We start from the raw sequence: 17,073 nt of genomic DNA on the forward strand, positions 1-17,073 counted from the left end.
AATCTGAGCACTGAAACATATGCTTTGGGCAGATTTGGCCAGTTCCTGTCAACCAGTGGTTCTTAACCTTTTTTCTGTTGTTACCCACAAAATGTTTTGATGGATATCAATTACCCCTTTTTAGAAAAACATCACCTAATATAGCTTGCAATCCAAAGTAAACCCACAGAAAAACAAAGTCATTATTTATTTTACATTCAAAGGTTCATTTCAAATGCAGTTAATGGGAAGGTTGATACTGCTTTTTAACTAATAAGCGTGCAAATCTAGGCTGTGCAGGAGAGACAAATGCTACCTCACGCCTATTAGTGATGGGACGGGTACCCGGTACTCGGTATCGAACGATTTCAGTGGTATCGATACTCGGTATCGAAATATTTTGCCTCAGTTTAAGGCCGATTTACACCATAAGAATACGGGCAACTTTATGCCAATATTTGCTTCGGACAGCACAAAATTGGAAAAAAGTTCCGCCAGTTTACGTATATCTTTTTCGCTATCACGTGGAGATTACATTTTTCGGCGTGTGTGTGTGTGTGTGCACGCCTGAACCCCGGACATGGCAGATAAATTAGCCAGTGATATACAACTAAGTACAACACTACACCTAAGTACTCGGTAATCGTACTCGGTATCGAAGGCATATACATGTGGTACTCGTACCGAGTACTCGCTTCAAAACCTGGTATCCTCCCATCACTAACGCCTATGATGCCTATCACTAACTGGACTATACCGTCAATTGTATACAAAACAGATATTTACGAGAGACTCTAGTTCTAGTTTTATGACATCGCAAATAGCATGGTTATGAGTGAAACATATTGAGACTTTTAGAGTAGAAGCGCATGACAACGTTTGCCATCGAAGTTACTTCTTTTTATTTTGAAAATGTGACAGGACTCCGAGAAAGTAAGATTGACTTTTTATTGAATTATTTTGAATAAATTTTACCCTCATTACAAAATGTTTGCTGGTTACAATAATGATTATCAAGAATCTAAAGATAACTATAAAAGAAAATCTATGTTACCCCTTCTAAAATGCCAAATTACCCCTTTGGGGGTAATTACCCACAGGTTAAGATAAAGTTGCAAGCTCATATAACTTACATACCGGAGCTTTAGTAGTGAACAGCAGCGTACATGCTCAAAGTAAAAAAATGACATTGCCGTAATTGTGATACGCACCATTATGACGCAAAACTGATTGCAATCAGTGTATTTCGCTATACTTTTATGTTCAAGTTGTACACGGAGTTAAAATTGTCAATTTACTTACCGTGTTTTATACAGAAAAAGACAAAGATTGCCAGAAAATTCCAGTACAACAATGACATAGTTTTGTTTGTAAAACACAAAATATTATTTACCTTATAAAACAAAAATAATTAACAACCTTAACAACAACAAAGAAACACAAATCACTTAAACTAATAGAGTTACTTGTACATTTGTTTCTAGTAGCAAACCACACATAGAAATTGTTCTAGTTAAAGGGATTATTGCACAGATTATAGAAAAACTATTTTTAGATAGTGAATATATTATATATTTAAATTTTTAAAGTAACTTCATCCAAAGCGTTTTGGATTTTCCAAAAATAATATATTAAACGCAAGTAAACCTGCGAAACCCCAAAACACTTGCTAAATCATTGAAGCGTGCGATGACGTACCATGGTAAAAAGACGCGCGTTTTTGTTTACAATTTTAAGCAGATGACAACAAGTGTACAGAGTGAGTTTAGTTTCATTTGCCGTGGCGTACGACAGTGTTTACTATATTAAAAAGCGGAATGAATTCAAAGTTGAAGAAATCAATTCAAAAAAAGACTGGTTATTCGTGTGTGGCGTATGGGTGTAGCAACTCAGTGTATGGAACTTTTCCGAAAAGGTCTTTCCATACTTTTCCTAATAAAGGCAAAGAACCTGTAAGATATAAGCAGTGGGTAGATGCAGTGCGAAGAACACGCCAGGATTGGAGAGGGCCTCCCGCACTAGGCAATTCTCGATTTCGTGCTTGTGTTTTATGCTCGGATCACTTTGAAGAATGTTGTTTTGTGTCAGTCAACTCCGTGCAAAAGGAAATGAAATACAACATAAAAAGTAAATTGTTGGGCACTGCAGTACCAACAAAGTTTTTTAAAAGAAAACACGACTTGCCATCACCAAAAAAACGACCTCGAACATCCATTGAGAAAAGGAGTGTTCAAATTTCAGCCTGTGAAAAAGAGGCAAGTTCAGTAAGTAACGGACTTAAACCTTGCTAAAAATGAGTGACATATTTTAAATAATAAAATATGTGTAGAGCTCAGATAATGAAGAGGAGTATTTATCCCCACCGAGGCTTTCAGTTAGTTCAGGGGTTTGTTCAAAGTCGTCACAGGCTAATATAAGAGAAAAGATTCATGTCCGAAGTGAAGGTATCGTGATAGGTTTCGTTAATTCTTTGCCAAAAATTAAAAAACGAACTCTTTGTAGGTTCACAATGTGGTTCTTTATCCATTGACTTCTCTTGTCAGGCTGGTGATAGTTATATTAGTGAATTAAAAAACGAATATTTGCATGTGGATAAAATTTTTGAGGAATCAAGTGATAGTGATGATGGTATGGAGGACCCAGAATATGAATATTCATCTTCTGATGGTGAATCTGATGAAAACGAAACAGTTCATGAGTAGGAAATTTTATTTTAACTATAATATTCTTCTATTAACATAGAATAACTTTCACATGTTTACAGGGACTTTTCTAATGGTGTGATCACAGGCAGATACCTAATTGTGGAAAAGTGTCAACTTTTTCAACTTCTTGTTTGTTATAAATGCTTGTGTGCCTGTGAAGTTATTTGTGTGCATATAAATGTTTCATCAAGTTTCAACAAATCTGTACGAATTCCAAGTGCAATGTTATAAGGTTTTGGGACACACAATCAATGGTGGAACAGTCACAAATACCATCTGGAAACATAGCTTTAAGTTGTGGAATTTTGTTCTCTGGTTCTTCACCCAGCAAAGCTATTAGAATGTATATGCACACTGGAATACAATGTATTTCCTATTCCACTTTTATGCGACACCAAAAAAGTTACCTTATTCCAGCAATAAAAAATGTATACATGAGAAGTAATTCTGAAATACTACAGCAAATGAAGAATAAGCAACCAATCACAGTCTCTGGAGATGGAAGGGCAGATAGTCCTGGTCACAGTGCCAAGTATGGGGTTTATACTTTAATGGATACCCAAACCAAACAAATTGTATGTGGTGAATTGGTTCAGGTGAGATTTCTCTTTTTGTCAATAGATATTGGAAATAACTTTTAAATAGATATTGGAAATAACTATTATTTTGTAGTCAAATGAAGTAAAAAACAGCAATGCTATGGAGTTAGAAGGTCTGAAAAGGTGTTTGGCTGATATAGAAGAGTTTCAAATTTGTGACATAGTCACTGACAGGCATCCGCAGATTAGAAAGTATTTAAAAGATCATCATCCAAAAATCAAACATTCAGTTGATACATGGCATGTACATAAAGGTATTGTGTATGACATAAAACCTGTTCATGGTGCTTCATGAGTCACAACAGTTTCAAAATTTAGGCTTGAAAAAAAAGTTGTCTGCACTAGGCAAACAGAGACAATGTGAAATTGTTGAAATGTGGAAGCCATCATTGCTGCGCCAAGTATACTACTGTGCAACAAGGGGCGAAGGTGACAGTGAAGTTGCAGTAGCTATTTGGCAATCTGTGAAAAATCATATTTGTGACATTCATGTTCATGATAATAGTTTATATCCTGAATGTATGCATGGTCACCTCATGCCAAGGAAATGGTTTCAAAAGGGTTAGTAGCATATTCACATGCATTGGTAATCATAGTAACAATATTTTTGCTATATGCAGACTCCAAACCATATGAAATGCTTTGCACTATATTGTACAATGCCAACACCATCCGTGACATAAAACAGTTGTCACCAACCAGCAAAACTTCAGGAAATGAAACATTTCATTCTGTTTTAAATCATTTTTCCCCAAAATTGCTGCACTTTCACTATTTCTCACAATTGGCAAGGTAACTACCAACATATTGTACACGCTGCAAACACAAACCTTCTGCTTATTATATTAGGTTTCAGCTGGCTATACTACATTATAATGAAAACTGCTGTTTGAAACAAAAATGTGGCCAGAATGGAAAGTTATTATATAATATTGCATATCCAAAATACAAAGATGGCAACCATATTCTACGAAAAGTAAAAGAAGAACCTACATATGGTGGGTCAAGGTATACATTTTAATTAATAGTAAATATGCACTAAATTGTTTGTTTATTTTATAGAATACATTAAAACTCTACAGCAATTCACCCTGAACATAATTGAAAGAAAGGTGGTTTTTGAAAAGGAATCCTGTCCTCCACCAAAGAGTGAACGGATTTCAAAAAATGAAGCTATTAAATACCACAAAAGCAGATACAGCCTCACTTGAATGTTAAACAAAGCTCTTCCTTATTGTACATAAAGCCTGTAGTACAAATAAACCAGTTTTTGTCTCGGTCAAGTTTTTATTTTGTCGGATTTTTGTACAAAAAACAAATTGCACCAAATTAGCGTAAAGGTGGCTGAAAGCCCTGATAATGACCATCTGGAAATGTGTTTCTAATTTTGTTTACCACACAAGCTGGAAGCACTTTTCGTTGTTTTTTGCCACGCCACCCATACAACCATTGGACATAGTTTCTATATGCAGTGTGCCTGTATTTTCTGCAAAAATCATTTAATTCCATCATTTCTGAAGATATACTAAGATCAACTACTCACGCATTTTGAGAAAATTTGTTGAAAAGTAGTGATCCATACAGCTGTTTATACCCATTATACGACTTCTCTAAGACCCAAACATTTAAACAAACAGATTCAAATCCTGGGTGGTCCAGTATGCATTTAATGTGGTGCTCCTGCAAGTTGTCTGTTAGTTCTTTAATTTTTTCTTCAACAATTTGATCCTCCAGGCAACACTTACACTCCAAATTTGTTGACATGATGCAGCAATTGCTGCAACAACACCTGAAACGAATACTGCTATCAAGCATAAACAAGTAGTGTAGTGCACAACCAAGCACTTGGACCATACCAATTGCAGTTCGACAATCGCTCATCATCAGTTGTTGCAGTATTTTCAAAAATATCGTCTGCCAGTGGCTCAACACAAAAACGGTCCAAATGGCATTCTGATTCTTAAAACAGTTTTAAGATTTGCGCACACAATCTACAATGATTTGGTACAATATTGGATATTGCATTAAACACGTTTTTAAAATAAAAATAGTTATAAGGTACATATTTCATATAGGCCTAGTTTGACATACCTTCCGGAAACACACTTGAATTGTTACTTGACTGCGAATCAGATGACTCCATTTAAGCTACCACTAAAGTAATTTTAAAATTAAAGTGCAACTGCAAACAACTCTTTTTTTAACCTTTAATGTTGTCATAAACATTTAAGAAAGAAAAAACAACGGTATATGTATTCACGGATATCGCGGGACAGAACTTTGCATACTCGCTGAGTTGCAGGCGAAATGGCTTCCATAGTTACTACGTCATTATACGCTTGGGTGATTTTTCGACTTTTTATTTGCAATCGGATGTGTTTTGGTTATTTACACGCGATACACACAATTTGTTGCAAATTGAAATTAAATTTATTCAATAATACGTTTAGTACTACTGAAAAACAGATTGTGTTGGAATGACTGCAGAATCCCTTTAACGACTGAACACAAGCACAGGCTACCAGCATTCCCACTATAATAAACCGCACACCTTACAATGGAGGTACTAACTAATACGTGGCTGTTCCAATACATTCCTGCGTTAGACGACGGCAGATACAGAACCCGGAAATCAAGCGGAGATCGTCAGATGAATGTTGAGCGACAATCCTGATATGCCGGCTTGTTCGTATGCTGTGTTGTAACAACAACCCTTCGGTGTACAAAGGGGTATATTGATCAGCCGTCTTTAAACAGGGATGTAAACACTCAGCATGTTTGGTGATTTAAAGTGAAATAGATGACCTGGTGTGTAGTACATTTTCTTGCAGTTGTAGTGTGGTGATTTTTTTCTTCATATTGTTTAATTAAACCAAACACTTGCCACATGTGTTTTCACGCAAACCTCACCATAAATTATGAAAAAGCTTAATACAAGTAACTTTATAACTGTAGATATAACACCTTGATTGGACTGAACATTTAATTTGCAGGCTTTTTTGTTCCTTTGTTTTATACAAAGTGGCGTTTTATAGAGACAACGATTTAGGGTTTTGGCTAAACGATACTACATGCATCACCAGTAACAAGCGTTGGTTAATACATCAGTTGTTTGTAAGCTCTTATGACTGACAAGTAATTGCTGCCGAGCGCGCCACGATTTCCGCATCGCATACATCGCTTCTTGGAACGAGACCCGTAGAAACGCGCAAACAACCTGCGCATAGAACGAACATAGCGTTTGTTGAAACCTATATAATATACGCAAACACTCGGGCAGTTTCATATTCGACGCAGCTACTTTTAAATATATTCGACCAAGCTACGGCCTTGTCTTTTGTTCGCGGGACTCTTTTTTTTAGGTTAGGTTTGGGCGACCGCAAGTGTTTCATTTAAATACCAAAAATAGCCATATTTGCTTAAACGAATTATTTATTAGGCTACTGGCAGTGCACAATCACAGAACAAATTTTTCAGGTTCTATCTCATGCAACAAAACAGATTCGTAATCCCGTTCCCATCCGCCAGCTTCCATTTCTTCGTTGTTTGCAGATTCCAACGCCTTCAATGCTCGCACTGTCACTGTTTGTCGGTCCTTTATTTTTTGCCTCTTCTCAGCTATCTTTTGTGCATCCTCGTCAGTGAGCTGCTCCGGACCGTTCATCGAAATGTTGATTAGAGCATTCAGGGTGATATCTAGTAGCCTATTTCGTTGCTTGGTTTTAACACGACATAGAGACGAATCCTCGCTCTGGCCAGGCGGAATGCAATGCAGCAAAGTCGATGCAGCTCTGGAAACATTTGCTGGAATACGTTGTCTCGAGCAATTTTGCTGCAGACACCACCGGGATCTTGGCAAAACTCAAATTCTGGCATTGTCATTCTATCTTTCACTGTTTGATAGTCATTTAGTACTTTCAAGGTTTGTTCAGCAGGAACAATGTCAAATTTTCTGATAAGCAGCGAGAGATCATCATTTCCATAAAGCTGGCGCAATCTCATTAGCATCAAAGATTAGAAAAGCAGAGAGTACCTCAGGCTCAGGGAAACGTTCTTCGAGATTATAGAGCACAGTGCCTCACAGAATGTTTCTGTGGTGAATCGCAGCAGTTTAAAATCATCTTCAAGAAGTGTATTTTGAGATCTTGGTAAAATTTTTGAAATCTTCTCCCAGTCAATGCTCATAATCTCTTTTTTTGCATATTGAAAGTGCCGACTGCATGTGAGAAAAGTGAAAACTACCTTTTCGAAACAACAATGATAAGCAACTAAAGGGAGAAAAGAAAGCGTTTGGAGCAAATTAAACGAAGAATACCAACTGCTGTGCAATCTTTCTTCTGGGTAGCAAAATATTGGAGTGTAGCGTGTACAGCAGGCAGTTCTGCTTTCATCGCGATTACAGCCTGACCCTGAAATAGCCAGCGAGTACGGCATGCTTTAACTAATTTTCGCGCAGACGAATCAACATCAACAGTTTGCATTTCTTGTAGTTTTGTGGTCTTGAGCGGCGAAATTGAAAAGTACTTCCACGTCTGGACTAAGCCACGTTCGCAATCCTGGATGTGTTGTAGCTCCTTTACCGTGTCCGTACATGCCAAGGCTAAGCGATGCGCATGGCAGTGCACTGTGTAGGTAATCGGATTTTGTGCAGTCAATTTCTGTGAGAGGGAATTTTGGCGGCCTATCATTGCAGCAGCTCCATCGCATGCAATAGCGACATGTTTACCCACATCAATACTGAAGTCAGCAGAGACCTTTCCAGAGTCGGAATAGGTTGGCAGGAGTTGCCCCGCGAGCGTTTATCTTTAATTGACGCACTGAACAAATGTAATATATTGCTGCAAAGTAGCAATATCGGTGGTCTCGTCGACCATGGTAGCCCAGCATAGGCTTTGCTTGACATCAGCAACGATGCGATCAGTCAGATGGTCGGAGATGAGCAAAATAAACTCCGTCACTGCTGTTGAACTGGTATGTCGCCGGTCACGAAGCCGGTCATTGTGACCAATGCGGCAACCAGTGTTTGCGAGGAAGCAACTTTTCGATTCGCTACTTCCTCTTTCAGTACCCAGTAAATTAGGTGTACTCTCTCAGCCAGTTTTGGTTTTATTTAATACACGATCTTGATACTTTGTGTGAAATGGCGAGACACGTTGGTTCTGTTCCAGTTTAACTGCTTGTTGGTGTTGCTCCGAGCTCAGGTGCATATCCAGACGAGAGGGGCGCAGAGGTCTGGCGGGTACGCTGGCGTAAACATCAGCAAACTTGCATCGGCCAGTGATAGCTACTGGATGCTTAGAGCAAAGCAAACATATTATGCCTCCGTCAGCATGGATCATCAAAACCTTTCAGTTTAATCCACGATTGAAATATCTTGTTGGATGGTGCAGCTGGAACAGTCGTCGACAATGCAACAGGAAGAGTCGACCTCTCTTGAACATTTTCAGCAGAATTGCGGTCATTCAGTAAAACACAATCAGAACTTGTGGTGCTGTTGGCGGATGCGGTTTCGGGGTTAGAGCAGCAGTACGTGTTTTCGGTTTACCAGAAAAGAACTGCTTTATACTTCGATTGTTAGGTTTATCCGAGGATAAGCATTTACGCTGCGACATTTTCACCTGAAATAACTCACAAAAACTTTAAATTTTTAAGTTAAAAAATAGAATGAGTATTTAAGAAATAGCCTATTCTATATTTTATCGCAAAAACAATCTTTCTATCTCAAAAATGCCCAAGATAGCGACTGTCACGTCTTCCTTTTCTTTTACCAGGAAAGAGATCGCTGATCAGTTAACGACTGAATAGTTCTACTTCTGAGATCGCTGATCAAAATCTTCAGAGAACTGGCAAAAGGGCGATGTAATCTACAATAGAACTTGCAAATAACGCATTAAAACTTGATAGCAACTGTCAGCACTTCAACGTATTTCTTAATTTCTGTCCTTCCTCCCTTTTACACTCGAAATATATGTATTATTAATAGAATGACGCGTCAAACCAAACGCATAGCAAACGTGCGCACCAAACGAAAAAGTCGAACATACGCACAATAGGAAAAAAGCAAACGTCACGCTTCGTGAAGAAATAAATAAGCGGTCGCTACATAACCCCAATCCAGAAGCGAGAAGTTTTCACATTACGCAAGAAAAACACAAAAATCACTGTATCTGTCCAAACAAATGGTTGTGTTTTGTTGCACACTGTTTTTTTTTTTGGTGGTCTGCCGCGGCGAGGAGGTTGTTCAACAACAACTTGCTGACTCCGGTCAAGATGTGCAGGTTTAAGGCGGTCAATCGATACCACCTCTTTACCTCCCATGTTTAATGTAAAAGTTTTATTGGATCGCGCTACCACTTTGAATGGTCCGTCATATGGCTTTGTCAGTGGTGGACGATGTGTGTCTCTCCGAATGAACACATAGTCACAAGCCGTCAGACTTGGTAGTATTGCTGTTTTAAAATTGCCTTGTCTGGACATAGGAGTTGGTAGAAGTTTGTCGACTGCATCCCGTAGAGCAGGTAAAACTTGAGAGGGAGCTGATTCATCACGACAGATGAAATCTCCTGGCACTGCGAATTGGGTAGCCATATACGAGCTCTGCTGAAGATGTCTGTAAATCATCCTTGGGGGCAGTTTGGATGCCTAACATAACCCAAGGTAATTCGTCAATCCAGTTTGTTCCAGAAAGGCGAGCCATCAAAGCACTCTTAAGTGCCGATGAAAGATAAACCATAGATAACTTAATTCACTAGATGCGCAACTCGTCTGCCGACTAAATATTTAAAAAATTCTCTCGGGTAAATTAATGCATCAAATAAGATGTAACTTTTAAAGAGTGTTTATGTTTTGTTGATGTATTTTTTAAACATTTTTATCAAATCTAATTTAATTACCACGAACGCGAATATATTGGTTTGCCTTTCCTCAGACGTTGCACGCTTGAATGAACCAGTACACATGTCGTGTGCATTGGTAACAACATACACATATTTTGTCGTCTTGTCGATAGTTTTTTTGAGCTACGACGTTTAGTTTGATAAAATTGTTTTAGTTTTTAGAATTTCCCGTATAATATCATAACAAAATGGCAATTAACTTCACTTATGTGGCAAGTTTGGACTTCGAGTTCGCTGAATTGGACAATATGCCAATGTACATTTGTGAGGAAGAATTGTGTGGCAAGGTGTTTGGCTCACTTCAAGATTTAAAGGTTCATTTTGATTCCCACCTTTCTTCTAAAAAAGATATCTTCACCACAGCTGTGTGTGAGTCGCAGAAGGTGAACAACAAAATTGCGACCCCTTCCATATCCGCGAAAATCAAAAATTTCATCAAATATTTAGTCACAGAATTTGTCAAACAAAAAAAGAAGACCAGTTTTATATGCCTTATCCTCAATACGCACCTTCAGCAGCTAGTCATCTCAGCATTACAAACCAATTTGAAGCCGCTTAAATTCTCATCAAGATTTTTGATTGTATTGTAAAAAAAAATTCTGTTCTTCCACCGACAGAATCAAATCCAATTCAGGACATTAATGAAAGGGAAACAGGTTTGGCTAATAAAATTACGATTTTGTTTGAATTTTAAATTTATTGCATTTTTCAGAAATATTGGAATATATTGATGGGTACCTAATAAAAAAGGCTAAAACTTATTTTCAACTTGATGATTCCTTTATATCATGTATTGTAAAAGAGAAAGCATCTGGCAAGTTTGTGGAGATGATGGAAAAGAAAGCAAATGTTCTGCACTATCCAACCAATGAGTTTCAACAATTTATCCAATCAATTTTCATCCGTTACAAAAAAGAAACTGCAGTATCTCCAAAATCTGTCAACTTTTTTAGCATAACTAATGCTCTGTCTAATGAAGTTAACTATTGTTGGGATATGTGGAAAAGATGAAAGTTTTGTTTTGAAAGTATTTGAGTATATTGTGCATTTGTTTATGAAAGTTTTAGGTCATAACTTTGCCAAATGCATGTTTCATAAGTATTGCAAAGCGACATCTAATCTGAATGCTGGTCTGAGAGGAGAACTTAAATAAATCTCAACTAAAAAGTAGTGTAGCGGTCACGTGCTTTCAAACCATCATTTTGGTACTTTGGTTTGGCTAAGCATTAAGTAATGGAAAATTTTAACTTTGCAACCACGACTTTTCCCAGTGGGCACCCAACGCTTAATCAACGTCACAGTAACGTTAAAATGTGGTTGCGACGTCACGCAACCAAAACACAACAAACCATAATCCGATTGGTCATATTTCGACAAAATAAACACGTCCCACTAACGTCAAGAATTTTTTTTAAACTTGGCAACCAAATTTCAACTTTCGTAGGACGTTAAACACATACACCAGGTTTGTTTAAAACCAAATTACACCTTCGTTGTGACATAGTATTTGAACCATTAAACTTACGTTAGAAACCGACGTGATGAAGACGTCAGTAATACTACTAGGTATTTAAGCAACTAGTTTTCAACGTTGTATCTACATGACAATAATAACCTTAGAATTACGCTAGAACTCTACCTAATGAAGACGTCAGTAATACTACTAGGCATTTAAGCAACTAGTTTTCAACGTTGTATCCACATGACAATAATAACCTTAGAATTACGTTAGAAATCTACGTAAAGAAGACGTCAGTAATACTACTAGGTATTTAAGCAACTAGTTTTCAACGTTGTATCCACATGACAATAATAACCTTAAAATTACGTTCGAAATCTACGTAAAGAAGACGTCAGTAATACTACTAGGCGTTTAAGCAACTTGTTTTCAACGTTGTATCCACATGACAATAATAATCTCAGAATCACGTTAAAAATCTACGTAAAGAAGACGTCAGTAAAACTACTAGGCATTTAAGCAACTAGTTTTCAACGTTGTATCCACATGACAATAATAACCTTAAAATTACGTTCGAAATCTACGTAAAGAAGACGTCAGTAATACTACTAGGCGTTTAAGCAACTTGTTTTCAACGTTGTATCCACATGACAATAATAACCTCAGAATCACGTTAAAAATATACGTAAAGAAGACGTCAGTAATACTACTAGGCATTTAAGCAACTAGTTTTCAACGTTGTATCCACATGACAATAATAACCTCAGAATTACGTTAGAAATCTACGTAAAGAAGACGTCAGTAATACCACTAGGCGTTTAAGCAACTTGTTTTCAACGTTGTATCCACATGACAATAATAACCTCAGAATCACGTTAGAAATCTACGTAAAGAAGACGTCAGTAATACTTAGGCTTGCCATACGTCCCGGTTTTAAGGGTCTGTCCCGGTGTCCCGCCCGGTTAGCCGATATGTCCCGTTTTTTTAAGTTTATGCAGCCATCCGGTACGTTTAATTGACTCTCACCTGTGTTGCTATTAAAAGTGGATTGTCGTGCTTTGGTTTGTTGGTCACTACATTTATTTTGATGAAAGTGGCATTGTTACATCACTGTATAATTGTGAGTTGATTGTTCCTGCTTTCATTGGATAAGCATAGTTGGCTGCAAGATCAGGGTTGCCAGGTGGCCTAAAATTCGGACAAAAAAACGATAAATTGGCCTATTTTCACATGCTGTGTCCGACGCCTAAAAATCATTAGGACATTTATTTTTTTGTCCTAATATGTCCGAATTTTGCTATATGTCCGAAAATCCCATTTTTGAAGGTTGCAAACCTTTTTTATGACAAAACGTGGCTTAAAACTGCAACTTGTTTTGGTTAGTGCCTTGTTTATGACGTCAAACACATAATTGTCTGCCAGTGAATGTCTGGCCATTGTTGTGTACAATGCAAACGAAACATTTTTTAACGTTGCTAAATCAATGATAAACGCTAGAGCAGTGGTTCTTAACCTTTTTTCCTTGCTGCACCCCTTTCAAATCACCAACCAATTTTCGCACCCCCTTTCAAATCACTAACCAATGTTCGCTCCCCCCTTTGTAATTGCCAAAATAGAATAGACCTAACCAACGTTAATGATTCAGCTTCCCCGCACCCCCTAGGAACAGTTCTCGCACCCCTTGGGGGGTGCGCGCACCCCAGGTTAAGAACCCCTGCGCTAGAGCAACGTGTTGCAATTGCCGACTAAATATTATTTTAAACATGTCGTTTTTTTGTCAAACATAGGAAGTTTGTTATGTTTTACGTCCACCACTTTGTATTTTTGTAAAACTCGCTCTTATGAGTGTGGGGAACGTAAGCGCACAAAAATGGCTGTTGGCACCTCGAAATTGATACCTTATTTGCAATTATACGCTCTAGTTTTTTTTGTCCTAAAATGTCCGATTTTTAGACAAATGTTGTCCGAATCCAGTCGACACTACCTGGCAACCCTGTGCAAGATAGTTTGCAAGATTTGTGAAGCACTTTAAACTCAGTGTGACAATCAGACTGCTAAAATATTTCGAAAATGCCTAAAAGAAAATGTAAATTGACTAGTCAGCTCAAAATAGACTACCCATATATACGAGAGACGCATGATGACAAGGTTCACTGCGATCGTTGTCGGTCTGTTTTTTTCAATTTGTCATAGTGGTCGATCAGATATCAAAGAACATTTGAAAACCAAAAGGCACAAAACTTCCATTGAGGCAGCAGTGTCGTCAACTCAACTGACAACACTTTTCAAAAAGGTCAATTCAAACGAATCTTTAATCTCAGCAGCAAAAGAGGCTACATTTGCGTTTCATACTGCTATTCATGGACAAAGCTTTAAGTTGTGACTGTACGTCCAAGTTGATTGCAAAATTGTTTGATCCGAAGTTTTCCCTGGCAAAAACAAAATGTGAATCAGTGGTTGTTAATTGTATTGTGCCGATGTTAGCGGCTGAGCTACGGCTAGAGTTAAAAAAGGCTAATTTTGTCACCGTTACAATCGATGCTTCGAACAGAAAAGAGATCAAACTTGTTCCAGTTGTAGTTCGTTACTTTGTGCCCGACTTGAGCGTAAAAGTAAAGCTGTTGGAGTTTAAATCACTTAGTGGTGAAACTTCTGAAATACTTAGCAACTGTTTCGTGTCTATTCTTGACCAAAATGTGCTAAAAGAAAAACTTGTTGGATTCTGTGCGGACAACTGCAATACTAACTTTGGCGGTGTAAAAAGAAAGGGGAAAAATAACGTTTTCTTCAAAGTAAGGGAAAGCCTGAAAAGAAATATAATAGGCATTGGATGTGCTGCTCACATTGTTCACAACTGCCTCCAACACGCAGTGGATACATTGCCTGTGTGTGTGTAAAGTCTTGTAGTAAAAATCTACAGATACTTCGACATTTACACTGTTCGCGTTACCGAACTGAAAAATTTTTGCGACTTTGTCGAAATTGAATATCAGCGAATCTTGCAACATGGTAACACCAGATTTTTGTCTTTGTTACCAGTTTTGCAAAGAATACTTGATATGTTTGAAGCTCTAAAAAATTACTTTAACTCCCAGGAAGGCTGCGCAACACTAATCAGAAGATGTTTTGAAGAACCATCGCAAGAGCTTTATTTGAAATTTGTCCATGGCTTACTGAAGTACTTCAACGAAATAATTTTGAAGTTGGAAAAAGAAAATGCCAGTGCTGTGGATATGGCAAACGTTCTGTCGGAACTAAAATTAAACTTACGTGAAAGGAAGGAGATCAGCTTCATTCCGTACCAAGCACTGTGTCTTTTAGAAAAGCTGGAAAACGCTGGGGAAGTGGATGGAAAAATATTCCGTAAAAAAACAACTGAATTTTATCAAAAATGCCTATCATATCTGGATCTTTACGAGGATGCTTATAAAGATGTGTTACCTCATCTTTGGATTGATCTAAAAGCAGATGAAATATCATGGCCTAGTGTTCTTTCATCGGCAGAGCACATTAACACCCCGTTTGGGATTCAGGTAACCAACAACGACTCCCTTTTCGAAGAGCATGTGCTAATCAAACGGTATCTGTCTCAACATGATAAAAACGAAAGCTGGAAAAAGGAATGTTATGAAAAAAAGTGGGTCGAGATATTTGCCTTCCTTTCAGAAAAAAATGTACTCACTCCAAACTTTCGAAAAGTGATGGAATTTGTATTTTGCTTACCAGGGACTTCGGCACCGGTGGAGAGAATTTTTTCCATTATGAAAAATATATGGTCTGACAATAAAAGCAGAATGTTGGAGCAGAATGTAAAAGCCCTTCTGACATGCAAAATTAACACTAATATGTCATGCTGCGATTTTTATGACAAAGTTAAATCGAACAACGAGTTCTTAAAAAAAGTCCGAGGTACAGATAAATACGCCTGGTCCAAAATGTAAATTGATTGCGTGTTTGCTTTTTGTGTTGAGTAATTCGGATATCGTTGTTCGTAAATGGTAGAGTAGTGGTTGAAACGCAATAGATTTTAGCTTAATATTCCTCAAATTTATGGGAATGCTAAAGAATGAATAAAATGTATTTTATTTGCTGTGTGATTGTAGCGTTTCGTTTGTGTCTGTAAGGTTTACTCCTTGTGTTTGTGTACGGGGTATTTTTTGGACAGTAGGCTATCCACCCCAGCCGTCCGCCTGTCAGTATGTTTCATTTTCAGGATAAAAATCGTATCGTCTGTTTTTGATGTAAAAAATACCGCATGTTTATGTCGTTAAAAATGTTTGTGTTTTCTGCTGCGTTTGCAAATACACAGCCAGATTTTGTTGATTACGATCAGGTCAACCACCTTCAGGCAGATCGTACAGAAGAGGTCGCGACGGCGTTGTCTTATATCAGTAATATCACCTACTATGCTAACCTTTGTTCCCCCAACACAGAAGAAACGGGAAAAAATTGTTTGGAAGTGTCCCGGTTTAAAGTAAAAAACATATGGCAAGCCTAACAATTGGGGAAGAACTAATAAAGCCATGTATCTTGTCTGCGGCTGAAGTAATTCTGGGTTCTGAAGCTGCTCGAAAACTTGAAGGCATACCGCTTTCCAACAACACTGTTCAGCGAAGGATCGAAGATATGGCCAAGGTCATCGAAATAGAGGAGGTAAAGAAATCTCTTTATTTTGCTATTCAACTCGACGAGTCAACTGACGTCAGCAATTGTGCCATTCTTCTTTGTTTCGTGCGCTATAAGGGAAAATCAGATATTAAGAAAGAGCTTCTTTGCTGCATAACCTTGCCAGGACGTACCACCGGCTCAGAAATGTTTAGACTTCTCAACGCTACTTTAGTGAGAAAGAAATAGAATGGGGAAGTTGCGTTGGAGTGTGTACTGATGGAGCTGCGAGCATGACCGGTTATCGCTCTGGCGTGGTTGCAAAAACAAGAGAAGTTGCGCACAAAGACATGTTATTTACTCACTGCATCATTCATCGGGAGCATTTGGCTTCAAAGAAGCTTTCTCCTGATTTGAATAACGTACTTACTAGTGCTGTGAAGATTGTTAATGCAATTAAAAGTCGACCTTTAAACTCCAGACTCTTCAAAGCATTGTGTGAAAGTATGGATTCCCAGCATAATCATCTTCTTTTCCACGCAGAAGTAACATGGCTGTCACGAGGACGAGTTCTTTCTCGCCTATTTGAACTCCGCGAAGAAACAAAACATTTCTTGACAGAAAGAAACTCCCCATTAGCAGATTTGTTGTTGGATGAGATGTGGTTGTGTAAGTTTGCGTACTGGGCAGATATATTTAGCTGTTTGAACGAGCTTAATACTTCTCTACAAGGCTTTAGCACCAATATATTTGTACTGAGAAACAGGACAGATGCTTTCAAACAGAAGCTGGCACTTTGGGATAGTCTTGTGCAAAAGAAAGATACAATT

General features: G+C 37.9%; 1 protein-coding gene across 1 annotated transcript; it reads left to right on the forward strand.

Annotated features, from left to right (window-relative positions):
* The first annotated feature begins 2,872 nt into the window (after positions 1 to 2,872).
* LOC145219563 (uncharacterized) lies at positions 2,873 to 4,494 on the forward strand. Its single transcript, XM_080086910.1, has 6 exons — positions 2,873 to 3,280; positions 3,357 to 3,537; positions 3,602 to 3,844; positions 3,904 to 4,075; positions 4,133 to 4,281; positions 4,346 to 4,494. The coding sequence occupies exons 1-6, from the start codon at positions 2,936 to 2,938 to the stop codon at positions 4,492 to 4,494; spliced, it is 1,239 nt and encodes a 412-aa protein (XP_079943036.1). The 5' UTR covers positions 2,873 to 2,935.
* The last annotated feature ends 12,579 nt before the right edge of the window (positions 4,495 to 17,073 follow it).

Source organism: Phallusia mammillata, chromosome 3 (genome assembly GCF_965637545.1).
Source record: "Phallusia mammillata chromosome 3, kaPhaMamm4.hap1.1, whole genome shotgun sequence".
In the NCBI taxonomy this organism is placed as follows: Eukaryota; Metazoa; Chordata; class Ascidiacea; order Phlebobranchia; family Ascidiidae; genus Phallusia; species Phallusia mammillata.

Bases quoted from the DNA above. Each gene is read 5' to 3' on its own strand.
- LOC145219563 (XM_080086910.1), top strand. From the start codon at position 2,936: ATGGTGGAACAGTCACAAATACCATCTGGAAACATAGCTTTAAGTTGT. The intron at 4,076-4,132 runs GTAACTACCAAC...TTATTATATTAG, and splicing joins TATTTCTCACAATTGGCAAG to GTTTCAGCTGGCTATACTAC. The intron at 4,282-4,345 runs GTGGGTCAAGGT...TTTATTTTATAG, and splicing joins AAAAGAAGAACCTACATATG to AATACATTAAAACTCTACAG.